This window comes from Anas platyrhynchos, chromosome 25, assembly GCF_047663525.1.
Source record: "Anas platyrhynchos isolate ZD024472 breed Pekin duck chromosome 25, IASCAAS_PekinDuck_T2T, whole genome shotgun sequence".
Taxonomy (NCBI): domain Eukaryota; kingdom Metazoa; phylum Chordata; class Aves; order Anseriformes; family Anatidae; genus Anas; species Anas platyrhynchos.
In genome coordinates, this window is record NC_092611.1 from 10,019,612 (window position 1) to 10,038,607 (window position 18,996).

At 54.0% G+C, this 18,996-nt stretch overlaps 4 protein-coding genes across 5 annotated transcripts in view; 1 reads left to right on the forward strand and 3 right to left on the reverse strand.

The window, feature by feature from the left end:
- DIXDC1 (DIX domain containing 1) overlaps positions 1-974 on the reverse strand; it is a 40,018-nt gene extending 39,044 nt beyond the window's left edge. Inside the window, exon 1 of the mRNA XM_021279443.4 lies at positions 652-974. The gene's annotated coding sequence lies outside the window, so the exon portion shown is untranslated. The remainder of the gene's footprint in view (positions 1-651) is intronic.
- A 1,185-nt stretch (positions 975-2,159) lies between these two features.
- Positions 2,160-8,903, reverse strand: C25H11orf52 (chromosome 25 C11orf52 homolog). 2 transcript variants are annotated; one of them, XM_027444362.3, is made up of 4 exons: positions 8,412-8,570; positions 4,953-4,993; positions 4,124-4,170; positions 2,160-3,798 (listed from the first exon to the last, which is right to left on the reverse strand). In XM_027444362.3, the coding sequence occupies exons 1-4, from the start codon at positions 8,441-8,443 to the stop codon at positions 3,562-3,564; spliced, it is 357 nt and encodes a 118-aa protein (XP_027300163.1). In that variant the 5' UTR covers positions 8,444-8,570; the 3' UTR covers positions 2,160-3,561. The 2 variants fall into 2 exon arrangements, with proteins under 2 accessions (XP_027300163.1, XP_027300162.1); XM_027444361.3 differs by lacking the exon at positions 4,953-4,993 and having other exon boundaries at positions 8,412-8,903.
- A 1,397-nt stretch (positions 8,904-10,300) lies between these two features.
- HSPB2 (heat shock protein family B (small) member 2) lies at positions 10,301-13,402 on the reverse strand. The gene is made up of 2 exons (XM_005030872.6): positions 13,102-13,402; positions 10,301-12,103 (listed from the first exon to the last, which is right to left on the reverse strand). Exons 1-2 carry the CDS (start codon positions 13,193-13,195, stop codon positions 11,652-11,654), a joined length of 546 nt encoding a protein of 181 aa, XP_005030929.1. The 5' UTR covers positions 13,196-13,402; the 3' UTR covers positions 10,301-11,651.
- A 1,514-nt stretch (positions 13,403-14,916) lies between these two features.
- CRYAB (crystallin alpha B) lies at positions 14,917-18,208 on the forward strand. The gene is given in 3 exon segments (NM_001310366.1): positions 14,917-15,153; positions 16,646-16,768; positions 17,880-18,208. Coding segments are annotated over 3 exon segments (525 nt in total). The 5' UTR covers positions 14,917-14,955; the 3' UTR covers positions 18,084-18,208.
- Positions 18,209-18,996: the final 788 nt, after the last annotated feature.

An 18,996-nucleotide genomic window follows, 5' to 3' on the forward strand; every position in this document is an offset into this window, starting at 1 on the left:
GTCTACCCAAAACATATTAAGAACAAAGAATTTTCTTAGAGGGAAACAGACTTAGCAATGCAATGCCTGAATATAACCAACAGAAAGGAGGAAAGTTTCCCCCTTTTATTACTGCCTGAAAAAAAATACATATTTAAGGGCTACTATCTTAGGGAAAATTATACATTTTTATATTTTGTTCCACATGTAAAGGATGTACAGGGGGCAGAATTCCTATGAAACGTTATGTAGAAAAGATTGCTGATTACATTGGCTCATAGTGCACATAGGGTCTAATTATCTTCTGCATTTGTGCAAGGGGAATCCAAATTCCTTTGTGTCAAATATTCAGGGTATTATTTGATTTGGTGTTAAACGACCCTGACAGCAAACACTCATAAGCAACTTTAGGAAACAATTCCCCAAACTGACATTTATATTTGGGATTTTGGGGGTAATCTGTATTTTTTTGCTCTGTCTTCTTTTGGGATTCTGGAGAAATGTCTGGTGAAAGGAGAGGTGGGGGAGTTTGGACGAGCTACCAGAATGGAAAACGGTGAGACTCCTTAAGAGACACCCCACAAGAAAGACCCCATGAAAGACTTTCATGGGGAAAGAAATGGCACAGCAGTGGCAAATGCGATATTTAAAGATGTTTTAAAGGCATGTAACCTGTAGGCCGATGGCTGCTGCTGTCTCTGGCGTGTCCAGGGCTGCAGGTCAGGGGTCTGAAGGCTGCCGGAGCCCAGGCCTGCTGCTGCCCCTGCTGCGGGCTGGGGCTTTTGGGGTCCACCGTGCTGGCAGCAAGAGACGAGGGGAGCCCAGAGCGAGGACGGGAAACCGGGGAGGGGGCTGGAGCAGGAGCGGAGCAGGCCTGGGGACACCGGGGCTGCGGGGAACGGAGGGTCCCGGGGGCTGAGGAACGCCGGGGTGGCACCGAGAACCGGGAGCCGAGGCCCTGCCTGCGGCCGGCCGGCTGCGGACCCGGCCCCCGCGCGTCGCCGCTGCCATGGGGACGGGAACGGGGCTGGGAACGGGGCGGGCCGGGCCGAGGGCTCGGCCCCCGAAAGCGAGGGCGTTTCCATGGGGGCGAGGTCCCCTGTCAGCCCCAGGAAGCCCCTGCCGCCGGGATAAAGTGCGAATTTATCAGTTCACGCCGAAAATCAAGTGTTTAATGTCCGAAGAGCACTTGATGCGTTTAACACTCGTTTAACCCCTAAACAGGCAACCTTGGGTAACACCGGGCATGTAGCTGGAATCTGTTAATACTCACTGCAAAATAAAGGCTTTTAGAAAAACCCTTACTCCAAAATACGTGATTTTCACATTTTAGAGATCCAAGGCCCTGATTTTCCCGGTGCCACACTGGTACAAGTCGATGCTGCATGTGCAGATTTACCCCAGGCTGTGCCCAGGAGCAGACCCAGTGCTGGGCTGTCCCCAGCCCCAGCTTGCCTGGTGGTGAGGAAAGCTCCAGTACCACAAAAAAAGACCCTTCACGGTGCTTGACACTGCAGTAACAGGTAGTTTCTGTCAAATTGTCTTTAAAAATGACTTGTTGGAGTCAGCACCTTCCAGAAAACCTCCCCTCTGGTGAATTATAGTCTATATTTAATAAATGTATTACATATATATATATATATTTATTCCTGCACTGCAGAGGGCTTGGTTTGAGCTTTAACCAGTGTGCCTTTTCAGTTCTGGTACCAGCAGCTCAGTGCGAGGAGGTCCCCAGCTGCTGCTCAGCACCGGCTGGGCCTGGGGCTGTGTCCTGGGAGCCCCTCCGGTGGCTGGGCTAAGCAGGACCGAGTGCTCAGGCAGTCCCGTGTTCCCTAAATTGTCCCCCCCTGCCCATTCAGTCCTCCTCGCTACGGGTTTTTGTCCTTGGCACTCAGAAGAGCCAGCCCTCAAACAGCATAATACTGTGCCCATTGTAAATGAAGGGTCTTTTGCTGCAGGCCTTGCAATAGCCGTGCAGAGGTCAGCTCAATAGCATGGGCAAAAAAAAAACACAGTTCAGGCAGAAAAATAAACTGTCTCCATTATTGAAAATGGAGACAAATTTCTTCTTTCTGCAAACCTTACTCTGGCCTTTTAATAGCCCTGCTGAGGTCCACTGGATAGCACAGGCAAAAAGCAGAAAAATTGTAGGATTGGTCCTTAAAACATTTTCATCTTAGTACACACTACCCGTACCAGCTTTATTTTTTGTAACGAGCAGGAACTCCTTCATGGTTTTTTTTTGTTGGTGGTGGTTTTTGTTTTTTTTTTTACATATAGCTAAACCATAATATGCAAAATGATGCATGTTTATAAAGTGTACAATGAAGTCCATTTTTCAACAATGGCAATAAACAGGTTGTTCCACGACCTGCATTTGGCTATGCAGACCATTGCTGAGGAAGAGAACATGCTAACCATTGATCTAGGGCCTGAGGACACTGCTTGGGAGCACTGTGCTACTGCCAATGGTGCAAATGTCAATCTCAATCCAGTGGCAGAAGCCTTTTGGACGGCTGCTGTACTGCATTACTGACATTATTTTAAACCCATAAATTCTCAAATGTGTCTTTGGGAGCTTTAGCAGAAAACACCACGTGGTATGTGCTCTGCTTTACAGGGTTTTATAACTAAGGCTGACAATACAAAATAAGAAAACACGAAGAAAAAGTCCAAAGCCTTCTCTAAAGTTGGCCAGGATTCATTCCTAGTGTCTCAGGCATGCAAACAGCTACTGTGCTCTAAGGATTGGATAACTGCCCTAAATATAGGCAGTGGCTTTTAAATGGCTGTCCTACAGATAACCTGCAAATCTGCCTTCTTTCATTGCCAGTCAGAGCCAAGAGCTCAGTGCTCACTTTTGTGCACCTTGGGCTAAGGATGCGTGTCAGTACCGCCCTTCAGCGAAAGGAATTGTTCTGTACCCTTCAGTTAATTCTGCATTTTTGGCCTTGGTCTCAGTATGCTGTGCATGGCTGTAAAACACTGCTTTTTTAGAAGAGGGATGCACAGAGTGCATGACTGCAGCGTACAGTGGCTGGTGTTGGAGGAAAACATTGCGGCAGATACCCTTAAAACTTCCATACAATTTCCTCACAGTATCATCCCCATATCATTCTGCACGTTGCAGAATTTTCTTAACCTCAACATAAAATCCCATGGCAACATCTCCCTTGTCCCAGTATGGACTCCTCTATCCCCTGTTCCCAAATCTGCCGGCACAACCGCGCTTGGAACATCCTCCTGGCAGCTCCAGGCTGTGATTTTAACCATCACCAGCCAAGCAGCAGCTCTGCCTTCTCGCAGGGCAGAGAGGAGATGGGTTGCCAGCTTCAGAGGCAACATGGATTTTCCAAGGGGAAGAAGTGGCTTTTTTTTTTTGCCAGCAGAACCAGACAGGTAACTGTTCCTCGTGTGAGAATAAATACACCTCTGTCCTCTGAAGGCACACACAGGTGGAAGACACAGCCTCTCTGCTTCGCAGGCAGACACAACGTGTCCATGAGGTTAGCTCGAGTCTACGGCATCTCTAAGTCTGTGAAATCCTTTTGCTGCTGAACGAGGAGGGAGGCACCAGGCCTTTTAAACCAGAGTCCCGTTCTTACTGTCATATTTCAGCCTGGGCCGGGGGAAGTTGAGGGTGGCATACTCTGTGGCATTCTGCATCTGCAAGTTCTTCACCTCCTCCGCGGAGCGCTCCCGGACCTTGGTGAACACCTGGATGTCTGCGTAATGAATGCTGTCGTCCTGCTTCATGTTCTTGGGTTTACTCACAGTGGCGTAGACGGGAGACTCCGAGACATTTTCGTACGTTGGAGCCTTTGGGGAGAAAAAGCTCCAGATGGTCAGCTCTGGGCTACTGCTACACCTGCCCAGATGCCTGCATGCTGCCCCCAGCACCCCCAGCCCTCTGACATCTCCTGCTCAGAGAGACAGGTTTCATCCTACTGCTTCCACTGCACTTTTAGGGGAAAAAATCGTTTCCACATTGTTCCCAGAGCCAAACCCAGCCTACATCAGATGAGACATTTCACAGCTGTGGATAATGGCCCCACATCTCCCTGACCCCTCTAGGCCAGGAGGTGATGGTCAGCTCTGTCCTGTCAGTATCCCGTAAGCAAAACAACTCTGGGAAGCTGTTTACCTTCCTGCCAGGCTGGTGCTGTTGGCTCTCGTGTCTCACATCGGTTCCTGAAAAAGAAACACCAGCGGATCAGGTTAACACAACTGTTTATTGTTCCATCTCTGAATTCAGAAATGCAGCATCTGGCACACGGGCTCTCTCCACTGGACGCAAATCAAATTTCCACCCCATCTGACATCTTCAGCCCTAACGCTGTCTTTGAGGCCTGCCTCCGAGAAGAAAGCCTGGGCTTGTTTCTTTGGAAAAAATAAGGTTTCCTGGGATGACAACATGCTGTGGACCGCAATGTTCTTGGCAGAACCTAGGAGGACTCACACAGCACAGAGAGCTTCCTTGTCAGGCCCTTGAAGAAGTCAGATCCAGTTTTAACTTTGTTATTTCCTCTGCTGCCTGCAAACATATTTTGCCCAGCATGGTCCAAAGGCCACAGGACACAACTGGGCTATGTAGGACCCCCCTTTATCCTGGGACACTGATATTCAGATGGATGTTTGTGGCACTTAGGGGAGTTTGACGCAGCTTCTGCTTTGCTGCCTCTTGAGAGCACTCACACGCTTTTCGATGTGAGACTTTGGTATTTTAAAGACACTTCTGAAGCCCCTTCCCTCCCCCTTGCCGAGCTCCATGGCATATCATACCCCTCGCTGTAAATTTTAATGAAATTTTGCCTCTTGCCTCTGCTCTTGAGAAAGGTTAGGTACAGAAGAATTTGTGAGAGCACCTCAGCCTTAGGGGTCCATTTACAGCCAGCGCTGATGAATGCCAGCTAACCAGGGGCTGATTTATGCCCCCCGTTCTTGTGCTGTAGAGCATCTTCACAAATCCTTACCTTGCTTTTCCTTCTTCCTTTTAAAAAGTGAAAGACAGTTCCTGAAATGAGAGAGAGACGTCAGCCCGGAGAAGCCCCAGCCTCTGCTCTCATAACACGCAAAACCAAATGCACCACCCCAGGGTACTGCATCCATGCTGTTTGTGGTGTCTGGGGCTGCCAGGACGCCCTGAACAGCTCCATGGGCTCCAGCCCTGCTGGTGGAATGAGGCACCCTCTGAACCTGAGCAGCTTTTGTAGGGAAAAGGTCCAAGGGAGAGACGTGGGGCTGCATATCCTTCTTTTGTGAGTCATCTACTGTGCCCTATAGACACCCACAAGGCTCCTTGCTGTCCTGCCCTGTCTGGTTGTCCCGATGGACCTGCATCAGTGTGAGTGGGAACAGATTTCACTGTGGTTTTGCAACTGCGTTTCCACAGCTCAGTGGCCAAAGATGTGGGGTGCTGAGCGTGATCTCAGCTAGCACAAAACGTTTCTCTTAGGGCCAGATGCTCTCATAGCCCCATGCCCTGTGCTTTAGCCCCTGTGCCCAAGGAACAGCTGCACAGCCCATGTGCTGATTTAATGTTTCAGACTGTGTTTTTCCTGTTCGCAGCTTTCCACCTAAAACGCTACCAAACCAAACAAGCTGCACGCTTTATACAAGCCAAGCCAAACCCTAATCTTGTCTGTACCTGTGTGACCAGAGAGCGACAAGCCAAACACAGCTACGGCCCAGCCACAGTGCGGATGGGAGCCAAATTCCTTCCTGCTGCAACAACAGAGCCAGGAGCCAAGCTCCTATCTGCCTGGCCGAGCAGAGACGTGTCACACTCCGTGCCAGATGCACGAAGCAAATGTTAGCCCTGCAGCACAAAGCAAATGTTATCCTTGCAGCACACTCGCATGTCTGGAGGAGAGCAGGTGCCAGCCCCTCGTGGGCTGCAGCACAGCTGAAAAGGGACAGGCAGTGCTCTGAAAGGGGCTGAAGAGCTCCCAGCTGGTACCAAGGAGCAGCGTGTGTCCCACAGGGTGTGCATTCGCCAGGCAGGTCTGCCACAAAGCAGCCCCTGAGGCAGAGCTTTGCCTCTGTCTTCTTTTAGAGGCATTTTGGGGAGGCGGCTGGGTTGTGCAGTAATGGCTTAGGTGCTCTAATGGCAAAAGGAGAAAAGGAAAATAACGGCCAAGAACCTGGAAAACCTCTGAAATGGCTGGCAATGATTAACCAGGCCTGCTGGAGCTGGGAAGTCAAAGGCAGCCCTGGGGAGAGCTGGGGGGGCCATGCCTGTACAACAGGATCCAATGCTGCTTCTCACCCCTCTGCTGTGTCCTGCCAGCCCTCCAGTCCCTGGCAGACAAAATCTGCCAGCAAGGCAATCTTGTCTTGGGGGGGGGGGAGGGAATTTTAACTTTCAGCTCCCTCCTCCAACATCCCTGTGAGCCTGCAGGGTCTCCAGGGCCCTCCCTAGCAAGCCTTGTGTACCTCAGGCCTTTGCTTCCTTACAGTATTCAGGCAGGTTGTGCACTGTAATTAAAATAATGCCATTTGAAGTAAAACTGACAGGGTCCCTTGCCTCTTTCCAGGGAGGTGGGTCCCTAAACCAGCTTTCCAAGCTGCTCTGTCTTGTTTGGGTTGTCTTTCTTTGCAGAGAGAGCATTAGCAGGTAGTGTGTAGGCTGGAGGTACGCTGAGGCTGTCTGCAGGCTAATCGTAGCCCAGCAGGAGATGGCATCTCCTTGCCTCAGATCTGCGGTAATTAGAAAGGATGTGGCAAGGGAAACAAGAGCAGGGTAAACCTCTCCCCTCCTCTTCTCAAAACCAGGTCATATGTGTTGTAACTAACTCACAGCCTGCTAGGCTGTATTCTGCATGACAACGCACAGCGATACGCTGCTTCTCCCTTCCCTGTCTCAGCAGCATCCTGATCTCTGCCCTACACAAGGCTATGGCTTTGTGGTAATGGCTTTTCTCTGAAAATGTCAGGAACCTCCTCGGTCTCTTGCCATTTGCCCCCCCTTAAGGCACACACTTTGGCAGCGATCATGACCAGGATCTTCCATCCAGCAGCGGGGTGCCTGCCTCCCCTGAGCCCTTTTGTGAGTCTCAGCTTTCTTTAGGAAGCCCAGCTCTTTGCTGACACAGCTGTGGTGCTGAGCAAATACCCAAAAACACAAGCGGTTCTGATGCCTGAACTAAAATTAGGTAGCATTTTTTCCCCCTCTGTCACTGAGGTGAAGCCATGAACCATGCAAACTGCTGCAGTGGGGCTTCACTGTGCTTGGTCATGGTCCTCTGTAGGTGTCCCACAGCCCATGTTACCAACAGCACATCCCCATTTACCTTCACCCACGTATTTCCCTGTGCAGGGCAGGGAAAGATGCTCCTGGGGAGAGAGCTCTGCTTTTTTAGGGCCCCACGCAGCCCCTAAGGCAGGTGGTAGCACCCAAGTCCCTCAGGGGTGCTGGGGGCAAAAGGGTCTTTGGCCAGAGCCCTGCCCCTGCTGCCACCAGCAGAAACTCCACGCCAGCTTCTTGCTTTCTAGGCAGCCTCTGGGAATAAAATCACGCAGGACACAGCAGCCCCGGTCCCTTGGGATGGCAGAACTTGACGTTGCCCCAGAGGAGCCTGCAGGAGCCATCGCTGCTCCCCAGTCAGAGCACAAAGCTGCTCTCCTGTTCGGCCCTGCCTGGGCGAGTGACCTCCAGATCCGGGTTTGTTCCTCCTTCAGCAGCAGCAGTGTTTGCACAGGGCCTGGCACTGCTTGGACCTGGCAGCGCCCCACGACGTGAGAGCACCCCTGGCTCTCACCGCCCCCAGCCCTGTCCCAAGGGATGCCCCCGGTGCCTCATTTCCCCCAGTCACCGGGCAGAGGACGTAGGAAAAGGGGCTTTTGGTGGGGAGATGTCACCCACCTGCCTCCCACCTGCACTTTCTAGCCCTGAATCCCGAACTCCCTGACCCCCCCTCCCCTGCTGCAGCCACTAGGTGATGCTGTGCCGCTTTTAATTATTAAAAAAGCGCCGGCGATTTTCGGACACTTTCGCAAAGCCGGCGCTGGAGGCAGGGAACGTCCTCCGGGCTCCGGCCGGCAGTCGCCGCTCCCCCCTCGCACCCCCCCGGCGGCTCAGCAGACCTGGCACCGCAGGATGCTCCCCCCTCTGCCCTTTTTCATCAAGAAATAGTGGGCTGGGGGGGGGGGTTAAAGGGCTGTGTCCCTCCAGGGGCACGGACCCACAGCACCAGGAGGAGCTGCCAGGGCTCCCCAAGCGGGGGCAGGAGCGGACAGGGGGTCCCCGACGAGTGCCCTGCCTCCCGGGGCTTGCTTTGCTTTGGGGGATCTGATTTTCGGTCCCTCGGCTCTTCTCAGCCCCGACCAGGGGGAAGCCGGGCTGCGGACCCCCCCAAAAAAAACTTATCGGGGTGGCGGTGGCGGTTTGGAGGGGGAGATGCCCACCCCCTGCCCGCCGCCGCCCCACTCACCGCGGGCGGCCGCAGCTGCAGCGGTTGCCCATGTCGCTCCCTCCTCCGCGCAGCAGGAGCGGCTTGTGGCCGGGCACAGCCCGTGTTTCCTCCTTCCCGGCCCCCGGCAGCTCCCGGGGAGTGTCTCCCTGGCTCGGGTTTCTCGCCAGCGCCGCGCCGGGGCCGTGCGTGCCATCTACCGGGGGGCTCCGGGCTCCCGGCTGCAGCCCCAGGCTGGATCCTGCCCGTGTCCCGGCCTTAGAAAGCTGTCCGAGGGGAAGCTTTGGGCTTGTGGGTGTGCTAAAGCCCAGCTCGCGGCGTTAAAGGTCTGCAGTGTAGCCCCCAGGCTCCCCCCTGTGCCTTTCACCCATCCTCTGTACCCAGGGGAGATCCCTCCAGCCCACGCCCTGGGCTGTGCCCCAAGGAGCTGGTTGTGGAGCTGCTGCTAAATGCTGAAGGTGCCGTGCTCGTGGTACCCTGGAGCAGAGCCCATGAGCTCCACAGGCAAGGTTTTGCAGCTCTGTGCTGGCCTCACAGGTGGCTGAGCTTTAATTCACCCTTCTGGAGGGGGAGCCAGCCCTTAGACCCCTAAAAGTGACAGCCCCAGGCTGTGCCCCTGCTCTCGGCCAGGCTCACGGCATCGTTTGTCAGCTGCCCAAGTGCAGGGCAAAGCCTGGGGGTGTCCAGAAGTGGCAGGAGGAGAAGGGTTCTGCTGTGCATGGACCACGGGGCACTGCTGCTCTCAGCTGAGTCCTGGGTGAGCTGCACAGCCTGTCTCTGGCACTGAAATACTCTGGGCTCACCCAGCACACCCAGTACACCCAGCACCCCAGGGAGGATTGGGGGTCTGGCCAAATCAGGATTCGGTCCTGTCCCGACAGGACCCTGTCCTTGGACTCCTGCAAAGGCCAGGTGGTCTCAGGAGCCTGCATCCCCCTGGGAAAGTGCAGACTGCATGTCTTTGGGTTTGCCACAGACACTGTTGATTCAGTGAGCCCATGTCTGTTTAGATTTCTGGGATAACTTGGTCTTTGTTTCTTTGTGGAGAAAGAAAATAAAAAGGCTGCGAGCCCATTCCCAGCAGCCCCTGACACAAGTGCTGGAGCTGCTGGTTTGAGCTCCACCAGTGAAACAGAAAGGCATCGAAAACATTGGCAGGGCTGGAGAGCACTTGGCTGCCGTTCTGCATTCCCTCTGCAGCCCCTGTCTGCGGGGCTGGGAGGCAGCCTTGGCTTCCAGAGCTCAGCAAACCCACCGGGCTCCGGCATGCACAGGGGTGAGGAGCAGCCCCCGGCCGCCACCAGGCAGTGCCAGCACCATGCTGCCCGGGGCAGCTGTCTTCATGCTCCTGGAGACATCGTCTGGGTAGCGAGCTGTGAAGTTGGCACAGGACAAGCCTGCGAGTGCCCAGCAAAGGAGAATGAACTTGGTGGAGAGCTAAGGCAGCGCTAATGAAAGCCAGAGGGGGAAGAGAGCAGCATAGAGGCTGCTAATGCTGCATGTTTCCACTGCAGCAGTGTTGGGGTACTGCAGGCACCGGGGGACTGGGAGCATGCCACAACAGGTGTGGTACGGGCACACAGCGAGCTGGCATCATCTCCAAAACATGAAGATGAGAGAGCTCTGAACTGATCTGGCCACTTCTCCCTTAGGATCCGCTCCGTGGTAGCCCCAGCCCAGGCCCCGTGGCTGTTTTTAGGGACCCAGGTGGGTGCTGCAGGGAGTGGGATGTGGTGTGCGCAGTGCTCGAGGCTGGTGCAGCGTGTGCCCAGCAGCATGGGGGCTGCACACAGAGCAGTTGCTTCTCGAAGGCTGGGAAATTTCTGCCCTTAGAAGCGGCCACTTCAGGTGACTGACGGCCACTAGCAGAGGGTTATCTCTTGAGTTACTACCAATAACCTAGACAAAGCCTGTTGTAAAGGTGATTTTTATTTTGGCATCAACTGAAATGCTCTCTGGCAGCAGCTTATCTGGTCCTACAGAGTAAGGGCATCCCCCAGCGGCATGTACCACGGCTGTGGGTGATGTGCACCGGGCAGGATGGATGCTCTGTCACCCTCCTGCTCACTCCCATAGTGCTGGTGAGCAGGGCAGCTTTTCTCTTCCCTCTGACCCTCACTGCAGGCAGGGACTCCAAGGAGCAGAAAGCAGCAGTACGGAGGTTGGTGGGCGAAGGAGCAGCCTGAGCACGGCCTTTCTGGTCCTGCCCGTGCAGGAAGGCAGTGTGCAGAAACCCACAGCCCTGTCCTGGCAGGAGGAGGCTCCGGCCATAGGTCCCTGGAACTTTTCTGCCTCCCATGGGAGGGCTGCAGCGAGCCCTGCCAGGGACCCCCATATTCGGCCAGTGACACAGCAATTTGGCTGCTTTAATTGGCACTGACGAGGATTGTGCCTGGCGCCTGCTGAGCCCTGGGGCCGGCCGAGGCAGCAGCTGCTGCCGACAGCAGCACACCCGATCCCTGGCCCAGCATCACACGGCCGTGGATAGGTTTCTCATGTAGCTGGTCGCATCACTGTGCCTGCAAAAGGGGCAAAATTCTCCCCTCTGTGGCTCCACAGAGGGTGCTGGGATGCCAGCAAGGTGTTTGGGACCTGAGCAAAGCCTTTCCCATTGGCATTTTGGGGTTTGCTCCCCTCACAAGAGCTAAAAGATTTGCATGTGAACAAGCCTCACGTCCCATGAAAGAGTGGGCTGAAGCAGGGACATGGCTTTGGTGATTATTTACTCGGGCTGACTCCATCTCCAGCTCTGGACTCTCACTGTGAGCCTCCAAAGCCCACGCCCACGGTGTGGCCAGAAGCAATGCAAACCTAGGGAAGTGACAGCAGGCCAGAGGCAGATTTATTTCTCCTTCCTCCTGAGAGCTGCAGGTGCTTTTACAGACCAATGAGAGCCGTGTGTGCACACACAGGTCATCTGCCAGCTCCAGACTGAGGCTCTGGGCTCGTTCCTTCCCTGGGGCAGGAACAGCTTTTGGGCGAGAGTCACCCTTCCCGGGCGGGGTGAGAGAAGGGCACGGTGCTCAGCCGGGCCCAGGAGAAAACTTGCATTACAGTCCCTCCCACAAACACTTCAGTCCCATGTTTTTTTCAATTCCAAACCCTTTTTTCCAACCACCAGCTGTAAGAAGCTGAAGTCTGGCATTTACATGGCTGCCTCCCAGCCCTGCTGGGTGCTGGTGGTGAGAAATCAGGGTCTGGCACTGTGACTCCCCTCCCTCTCCCCCCCTATCCTGCTGCTCAAGCCCAGCTTTGGGGCCTTTAGGACTCTTCCTTCCCTTTTCCTTCCTCGGCCCATTCTTCTTTCCCCACCGGCTGCTCCTGGTGGGTTATCTTCACCTCGTTGACCCTGGCCTTCACCTCTTTCCCCGTCCGGGGAGCCACAATGCTTAGGATGCCATCGTGGGACAAGGTGGCCCTCACCAGCAAGGGGTCGACGTCCAGTGGGAGGATGTAGGTCCTGGTGAACTCTCGGGAGATGAAGCCGTGGCGGTCAGCCTTCTGCGGGTGCTGCCCCATCACCTCCAGCAGGTTGTCCACAGTGCGGACGGTGAGCTCGCTGGGGAGGAAGTGGCAGACATCCAGGAATACCTGGAACTTGTGCTCGTTGAGGCTGACCTCAGATGTGCCTCGGTCCAGCTGCTTGTTGATGCGGGGCCTGATGTAGTAGCCGTGGTACAGGGCAGGGGCTAGAATTTCACACGGGGACACACCTGAAAATGAGACCCAGTGAGGGTTTCCCCGAGCAAGGGGCTGGAGAAGGAAGCTTGGCAGGGGGGTAGGAGGAGGCTGGGACCTAGAGAACACCTTGGCTTTGCCACCACATCATCTACATGATGGGGACAGCCTCTGGCAGTTCCTACCCTTGTGTCTCCAAAACCACGCTCGGTGCCAGATGCTCGCACACCATGAGTTGTGCATGCTGGGTGCACTGGGAGGGACTGGTGGGTGCACTGGGCGCTTGGCAGTGCAAAGCCCACGGCCAGGGCTTGGCATGCAAAATGCTGATGGTGAAGAAACTGCCCTTGAAGAACTAAAAGGCCTTTTGTGTGCCATTGTCCGGGGGGCTTTCCTTGGAGCTTTTTGCCTTTTCACGCTGTTGTGCAGGCACTGAATGGTTCTGCTGCTGCCCACATTCCTTCCTCTCAGCCAGCCGCCAGCCGCTGCTGGGCTTTGTGCTCAACACCCCAGCTCAGCTTTTCGCCGCTGCCCCCGGATACAAAATCTCCCCCCCTCTTCACACCAGCAGCTTTCTAAATTTTCACCCCTCCACCTCTCCTGTGGCCAGGGCTCCCCGCTCAGCCTCCCCTGGCGATGAAGGTGAGCACGGGGCCGTGTCCTGCACAGCCACATGGTTGCCCAGCCTCTGCTGGGGTGTATATGGGGTGTGCAGGGCTGCCGGAGGAAAGCCTTACCCACAGCCAGGCTGCAGAGGAGGATTTTGCTCTGCACTGGCACAGCATGTGCACAAATGACAGACCACTGGGGGCATAAGGGAGGGACAGGGGAGATGGTGCTGGGTATGGATGGAAGGGGTGGACCTAAAGAGAAAGACCCTGGGTATTGCTCTCTGATTTTACCTGGCTGCCCATGCTTAAGCTTCCTTGGCTCCAGGAACCCCCCTCTGGAGCTCAGCCTGCCCAGAAAGACTCCAGCAGCCTCCTCCAGCAGAGGACAGAAAGGTGCCGGGGGGGCCCGTCTCTCTCCTTACCTTCTCCAAAGTTCTGGTCGTAGATCTTGCTGGGGTTGGCGAACTCATACTCGGAACTCATGGGGTAGGCGTGGGGCACGGTCCGTGCAGCCATGGTGTGCTGGGGAAGGGGGACCGTCCGTGCACTCGCTGCCTCACTTCGCTCTGAGAGTGAAGGCTGCAGATTGCAAGGTTTTAGTTGGGTGAATTCCGCAGGGAGGAGGGTGTGATAAAAAGATGGACCAAAATAGCCTGCGCGCAGGCCCTGGGTTGCCTTGCCAGGGTGATGAGGGAAGCTCCTCGCTGCATTCCTGAAGGCAGCAGCAGGCTCTGCCCGTCCGTGGGGAGGATCCTGCACCCCTTCCCCTGAGATCCCCTCCTCGGGCAGGGCACAGGGGGCAGGTTCAGAGGTTTACCACTGGCCCTGACACCCCTGAGTGACCCCACGGGGACAGGGCAGTGTTTCATGGCGGCTGGTGCTCAGTCGGGTCATGCAAAGTCACCGTCATCACCTCACATCCCGAATGGTGCTGCTGCGAGCTGGCTGTCCCCACTGTGTGGTGGGACCCAGAGCAATGCCTGTGCTGGAGACCACGACTTAACCAGGTATCCAAAAGCTGGCCTAGATCCACGGTTATTGAACTGGGGGGGTCGGTGCCCAGTTAAGCTCCCTGTACCCTGAAACCCGAGATTTCCATGAGTCTATGTCCCTGCAGGATGAGAGCAGGTGCACTGCTGCTGATGAATTGGAGGAGGTATTTATGGCTGGGCTGTTGCATGGGGCGGATTCTGCTCCCTGTTCTTGCGGGCAAGCTGAGAGGAGGAGGGTCAGACCGTTTTGGTGGTGCAGTAAGCATGGTGTGCCCGCGGGCCAGCAATCTGCGTGCAAAAAGCTTGCATTTCAGTTGCAAGCTCTCAGAGGGACACCAGTTCTTGTCCTTTAAGCACAGCTGCTAGGCTGAACCCAGGCTCATGACTTGGGTTTAATGGCGAGGCAGGAACTAAAAGAAATGTGTGAATTAAGGCATATTAGGAGCATTAATTTTAGGAAATGAGCTTGCTGCAGGGGCGCAGGCGAAGGCGGTTTGCATCCCGCAGAGGGCACGCAGCTGTGCAGATCCATGGGGCCACTGCTGTGCCCGCTTTATCTCTGCTCCCAGAGCACTGGGCTCTTCTGCTCTCTCCAACAAAGTGGCTTCTCTAGTGGGCAAAGGAGGAGAGGTGTCAAACTGATGCGATGTGGAGATCATCCTTCACTTGCACAGCCCCACAGGTGCCAGGGCAGCGACGCTGGCTGGGCTGCAGAGCTGCTCTCAGGGGCATCTCAGCCAAAACCTCCCAGGGCCCATCCTGCCCTCCCTTTTGGCCAGGCCTGGGGCTCCCTTTGCCTTAGAGAGAGGCAGAACTCTTCCTAGACACGTGGGTGCTGTGGGGAGCTGCAGCCTCGGTGCTGTCACCGGGAACAACGGCCCCTTGTCCCTTTCTGTGTGAGCCAAAGATAGGAGCTGCATTGATCCTGCTGGCATCCAAAGCAGCTGGGATCATCCGCCAAGGCCCGCCTGGGACTCTGCAGATAAACAGCACGTGGGGAGCGGGGCGGGCGGCCGGGCAGTTGGGCTTCTTGCTGCCCCATTGGGCTCCTTTTCTTCTTCTCCCCTTCCCCCTCCTCCTTAGCAGCCTGTTCAAATCCCCCAGACAGCTCCTGGGCACCGCTGGAAGGATCAGCCCAGGAGCAGGACAATAAAATCCCTGACACCACTATTCTAGAGGACGCGGGGGGAGAGGCCCCGCCAGCCGTGTGGGTATAAAGCTGCCCCCTGCTCCGGGCACAGCACCGCAGCACAGTCCTCTGCTCCACTCCTCTGCTGCGCTCCGATGGATATCACCATTCACAACCCCCTGATCCGCAGACCTCTCTTTTCTTGGTTGGCACCAAGTCGTATCTTTGACCAGATTTTTGGAGAGCACCTGCAGGAGTCTGAGCTGCTCCCTGCTTCCCCCAGCCTCAGCCCCTTCCTGATGAGATCCCCCATCTTTCGGATGCCCAGTTGGCTGGAGACGGGACTCTCGGAGGTAATCTTCCCTTCTTACTGCTCTTTGCTGGCACAGGGTGCACGTCCTGACAGGTCTGGAGCCGGGGAGCTGGGAGAGCTGAGAGCTGGGAAGCTGCTTGTAGGTGGTTAACAGGAAAACCCTGGGGAAAAGGGTGCTGTGCTTGTCTGCTCCTCTGCTTTAGGCAAGAACCTCTGCACACTCTGCTAACCACTTGTGACCGCGAGCAAGCATCGTTGTAGCTGTGGGCAAGGAGGCAGATTGAGCCCCGTGTACGCTGCAGATGTCCGTAAGAGCTGATGGAAGCAAAGAAGAAGCCGAATTTCCTGCAAAGCTTTTGCTCCTGCTCCCTCCCAAGAAGCAAACAGCACATGGGCAGCGGGACCCCGGTGCCAGGCAACGTGGGAGCCCGCGGCTGTGGCGTGAAAAGGAGCCTGGGTTGGAGCCACTGCCGAGCAAAGTGGCATTTCCACAAAAACACAGCACCCAAGGGATCCCGAAACAGCCCTCTGCTTGTTCCAGGGGCTGAGCCAGGAGGCACACAGCTCAGATGACCTTGCCCTGTCTGCAGGTCATCTGTCTGCTTGCAAGTAACTTACAGAGCTACTCGGAGTGAGGGGGAAGTGTTTTCTTAATCTTTGCTTAATGTTTCCCTTGGTTTAGTGACCTGGGTCTGGCCATGTGCTGAAGCAGCCACAATAAGCATCACAGGTAACAGCATCCAACTACCACAGTGGAGAAATCTTCACAAATAGCCTAGCAGGAGGAGGAGGAAGCCTCCCAGGTCAAACTGTGGAAACCAGTAAGCCTAGAGCTGGCACTGGGGCTGCTCCACGTCCCAGAACAGAGCTCCAGGAGGCTAGCCTGCTCCTGGCCATGAATGCAGCTGAAAGGCAGAGAATTTGTATAGCAAAGTCCCACTTACTCGTCCAAGACAGGCAATAAATGCAAATTCAACCTCAGCAGCCAGCAAAAAGAGGCGTTTTCTGGAGGTGATAAAGTGCAAAATGGAAGGGAAGGAGATAAGATTAGCAGCAGGTGACTCGGTTTCAGCAGGAGTCCTGCTGCTCAGATAAGAGGTGGGCAGTGAGGCAGCAGAGCTCTCCTGTGGCATTCTATTTTGGTTATTGAAGGGTGACGATACAGGGGGAAGCCTCCAAGTGACACAGATGAGCTGCAGTCAGCTGCACTGTCAGGGTTTCTTCTTCCAGAAAGAGTTAGCAACATCCAGTCGCAGAGACTGGAAACCTCCAGACACTCTGTAGAAAGAACTGGATGTAAGAAGAGTTGGTTTTAACAAATACAGGTTGAGGCAGCCTCTTCCTCACACCCCAGAAAATGTTTATCCCCTGTGACTGAGCCAAAGCATCCCACTGTAGGTGCTGCAGTGATGGGCATTTATGTAGCAAGGGACAAACCCGGCCAGATGAGATCCCCAGGACTGTGTGCTGAGAGCCTTTTGAAGCTGAAACCCTTGCCTGTTCTTTCCTGAAGCCGTCCCTTTATTTTGCAGATGCGACTGGAGAAGGACAAATTTTCTGTAAATCTTGATGTGAAGCATTTCTCCCCAGAGGAGCTAAAAGTGAAGGTGCTCGGGGACATGGTAGAGATTCACGGGAAACATGAGGAGCGCCAGGTACCTCTGCTTTAACTGGGCCACTGGTAGAGTCGGTGTGAGTTTCCTTATCTGGGGTTAAACAAGGAGGCTGCAAACCAGGCCCCTCCTGTGCTCATCTCAAATGCTTCCAGTGGTTTTTATCAATCCAATCCTAACAGAAGATGCTCTGTGCAACCTCTGAGCTGCTCCCAGCCTGGGCAGCAGCAGGGTGGCTTATTGCTGTGTTACACGATCTGTGAACTGAACTGGGAAATCAGCTTCAAAACGGGCATTTCTGGGCCTCCCTCTTTCTGGGCAGTGGCCAGGAATGCAGGGTGGCATTCAATAAGTTAACAGTGAACTGTAATAATTAAACCATGTAATGAATCAATGCACTGCCCTGTTCCACTAGCAGGAGGTAATCTCTTTCTGAAAAAGGCCCATTTAGCACTTTAACCCTAAAAGGTTGTGTTCTGCTGTCGGTCACCCCACTGCTTGCTGGCTCTGGGCACCTCTGCGGCAACTGGGCAGAGAGAAGTCAAAATCCATGTCCAAAGCTGTAGGTAACAGGGATTTCCCACCCCAGAAGGAAACAAATCCTCATGATAACGTAGCTATGCCACTGTGACTGTCAGCTCCAACAGCTTCTGGGAGCCCAGATGGGTCAGTCAGAAAATCCAGCCCTACTTGTAGCTGGTGGGAGCCTGTCTGACGTGGCTTCTGCAAAGATTTTTTGTCTGAGAAAATAATCCAGCAGCATAGCTGAGATCAGCTCACTGGGGATCTGTGTTATGAGAGCCCTAGAGACCCTCAGGAACAGACATGGATGTAGCTCCTGCACCTTCGCAGTGACAGCACGGTGCTGTGCAGTGAAGCCAGTCTCTGGCTGGCACATGAGCTGCAATACAAAGTCTCCCCCTGCAAACAGGGTGCCTGCAGGCACCTGCAGCATGGGCAGGGGAGGCTCTAGCTTCAGCCAGTCTCAGCTCTTTGTAAAGAACATCTCATAATAAAAATTCTTTGAAATTTCTGAGAAGAAATTTCAGCTTTGAGAGCTGAAGCTTCCCAAACGCAGACTTAATGCAAAGGTTTAGGTGGAACTGGGTGACCGCTTCTAATCAGGGCCGTTCCTTCTCTTCTCCTTTTGCAGGATGAACATGGCTTTATTGCCAGGGAGTTCAACAGGAAATACAGGATTCCAGCTGACGTGGATCCCCTGACCATAACCTCATCGCTCTCTCTGGATGGTGTCCTGACGGTTAGCGCACCGAGGAAGCAAAGCGATGTCCCCGAGCGCAGCATTCCCATCACCCGTGAAGAGAAACCTGCCATTGCAGGAGCCCAGAGGAAGTAGGCTGCGATCTAAAGTCACCCCAGGGCCATCCAGGAGCACTTGTCATCAGGTGCCAGCTGTACTGAATGGCCACTCTTATTTATTTATGTTGAGTAAGTTTACTAACAAATAAAACATGAATAAGCAGTTTGTATTTTTTGGTTTTGAGCACTCAGGACAAGGTAAGCATTGGCTCAAGAAGGCCACGTAAGATTGTAGTGCAGGGAAACACACTGGGCATCATTCTTGCTTACAGCTTGAGTGGCAGGCATGTCCAGGAGAGCTTGTCTCGGTGTTCAGAAACACTTTGCTAGCATAACTTCATTTTCTCTAATGTTTTGCAAACATCTAATTGCATGAGCATTTTCCTTCAATGTTTCCAGAAGACTTCTGAGTGTTTCACAAGCAATAGAAGAGTTTCTCCAGTGGAGATTAGGCTGTTAGGACAACTTCGTGACAATCGAAACCCATTCAATGTGTAGGTATTAGATAACAACTGAGCAGAGAACAGCTGTATCTTATATCTCTAGAATGACTCATGTTATGTGGAAGCATCCAAGTGCTGCAATCAGTTTAGAGCAGTTGCAGATGACAACTGCATAGCTGCAGTAAACACAGATACACCCAGAGAGGAGAAAATGCCCTGCTGTCATGGCACACAACACATCACCTTGAAACTATGTTGTCAGTGCCCTTTGAACAATAAATAGCATCTGAAGCCTACAGTATTCATCTGATTTATGCTAACATTGTTGAGTGGTACAAAACAATACTGAGTCTTTCTCACATGTCATCATCTGCTTAGCTTCAAAGAGATGTGAGCAGAAAAGAAAGTCTGTTACTGGAATTGAATTTCTGTGATTTCTGCTAAAAAAGAACAGAATGCCACAGATCTGTCACACAGATCATCACACTCTGCCCTATTTTCTATGTT

Coding starts and splice junctions, on each gene's coding strand:
- C25H11orf52 (XM_027444361.3), bottom strand. CDS start 8,586: ATGGCACGCACGGCCCCGGCGCGGCGCTGGCGAGAAACCCGAGCCAGG. Junction 4,171..8,411: donor TGCAGCTGCGGCCGCCCGCG/GTGAGTGGGGCG, acceptor TTTCTTTTTCAG/GAACCGATGTGAGACACGAG. Junction 3,799..4,123: donor AGCACCAGCCTGGCAGGAAG/GTAAACAGCTTC, acceptor TTCTCCCCAAAG/GCTCCAACGTACGAAAATGT.
- HSPB2 (XM_005030872.6), bottom strand. CDS start 13,195: ATGGCTGCACGGACCGTGCCCCACGCCTACCCCATGAGTTCCGAGTAT. Junction 12,104..13,101: donor CGACCAGAACTTTGGAGAAG/GTAAGGAGAGAG, acceptor TCTCATTTTCAG/GTGTGTCCCCGTGTGAAATT.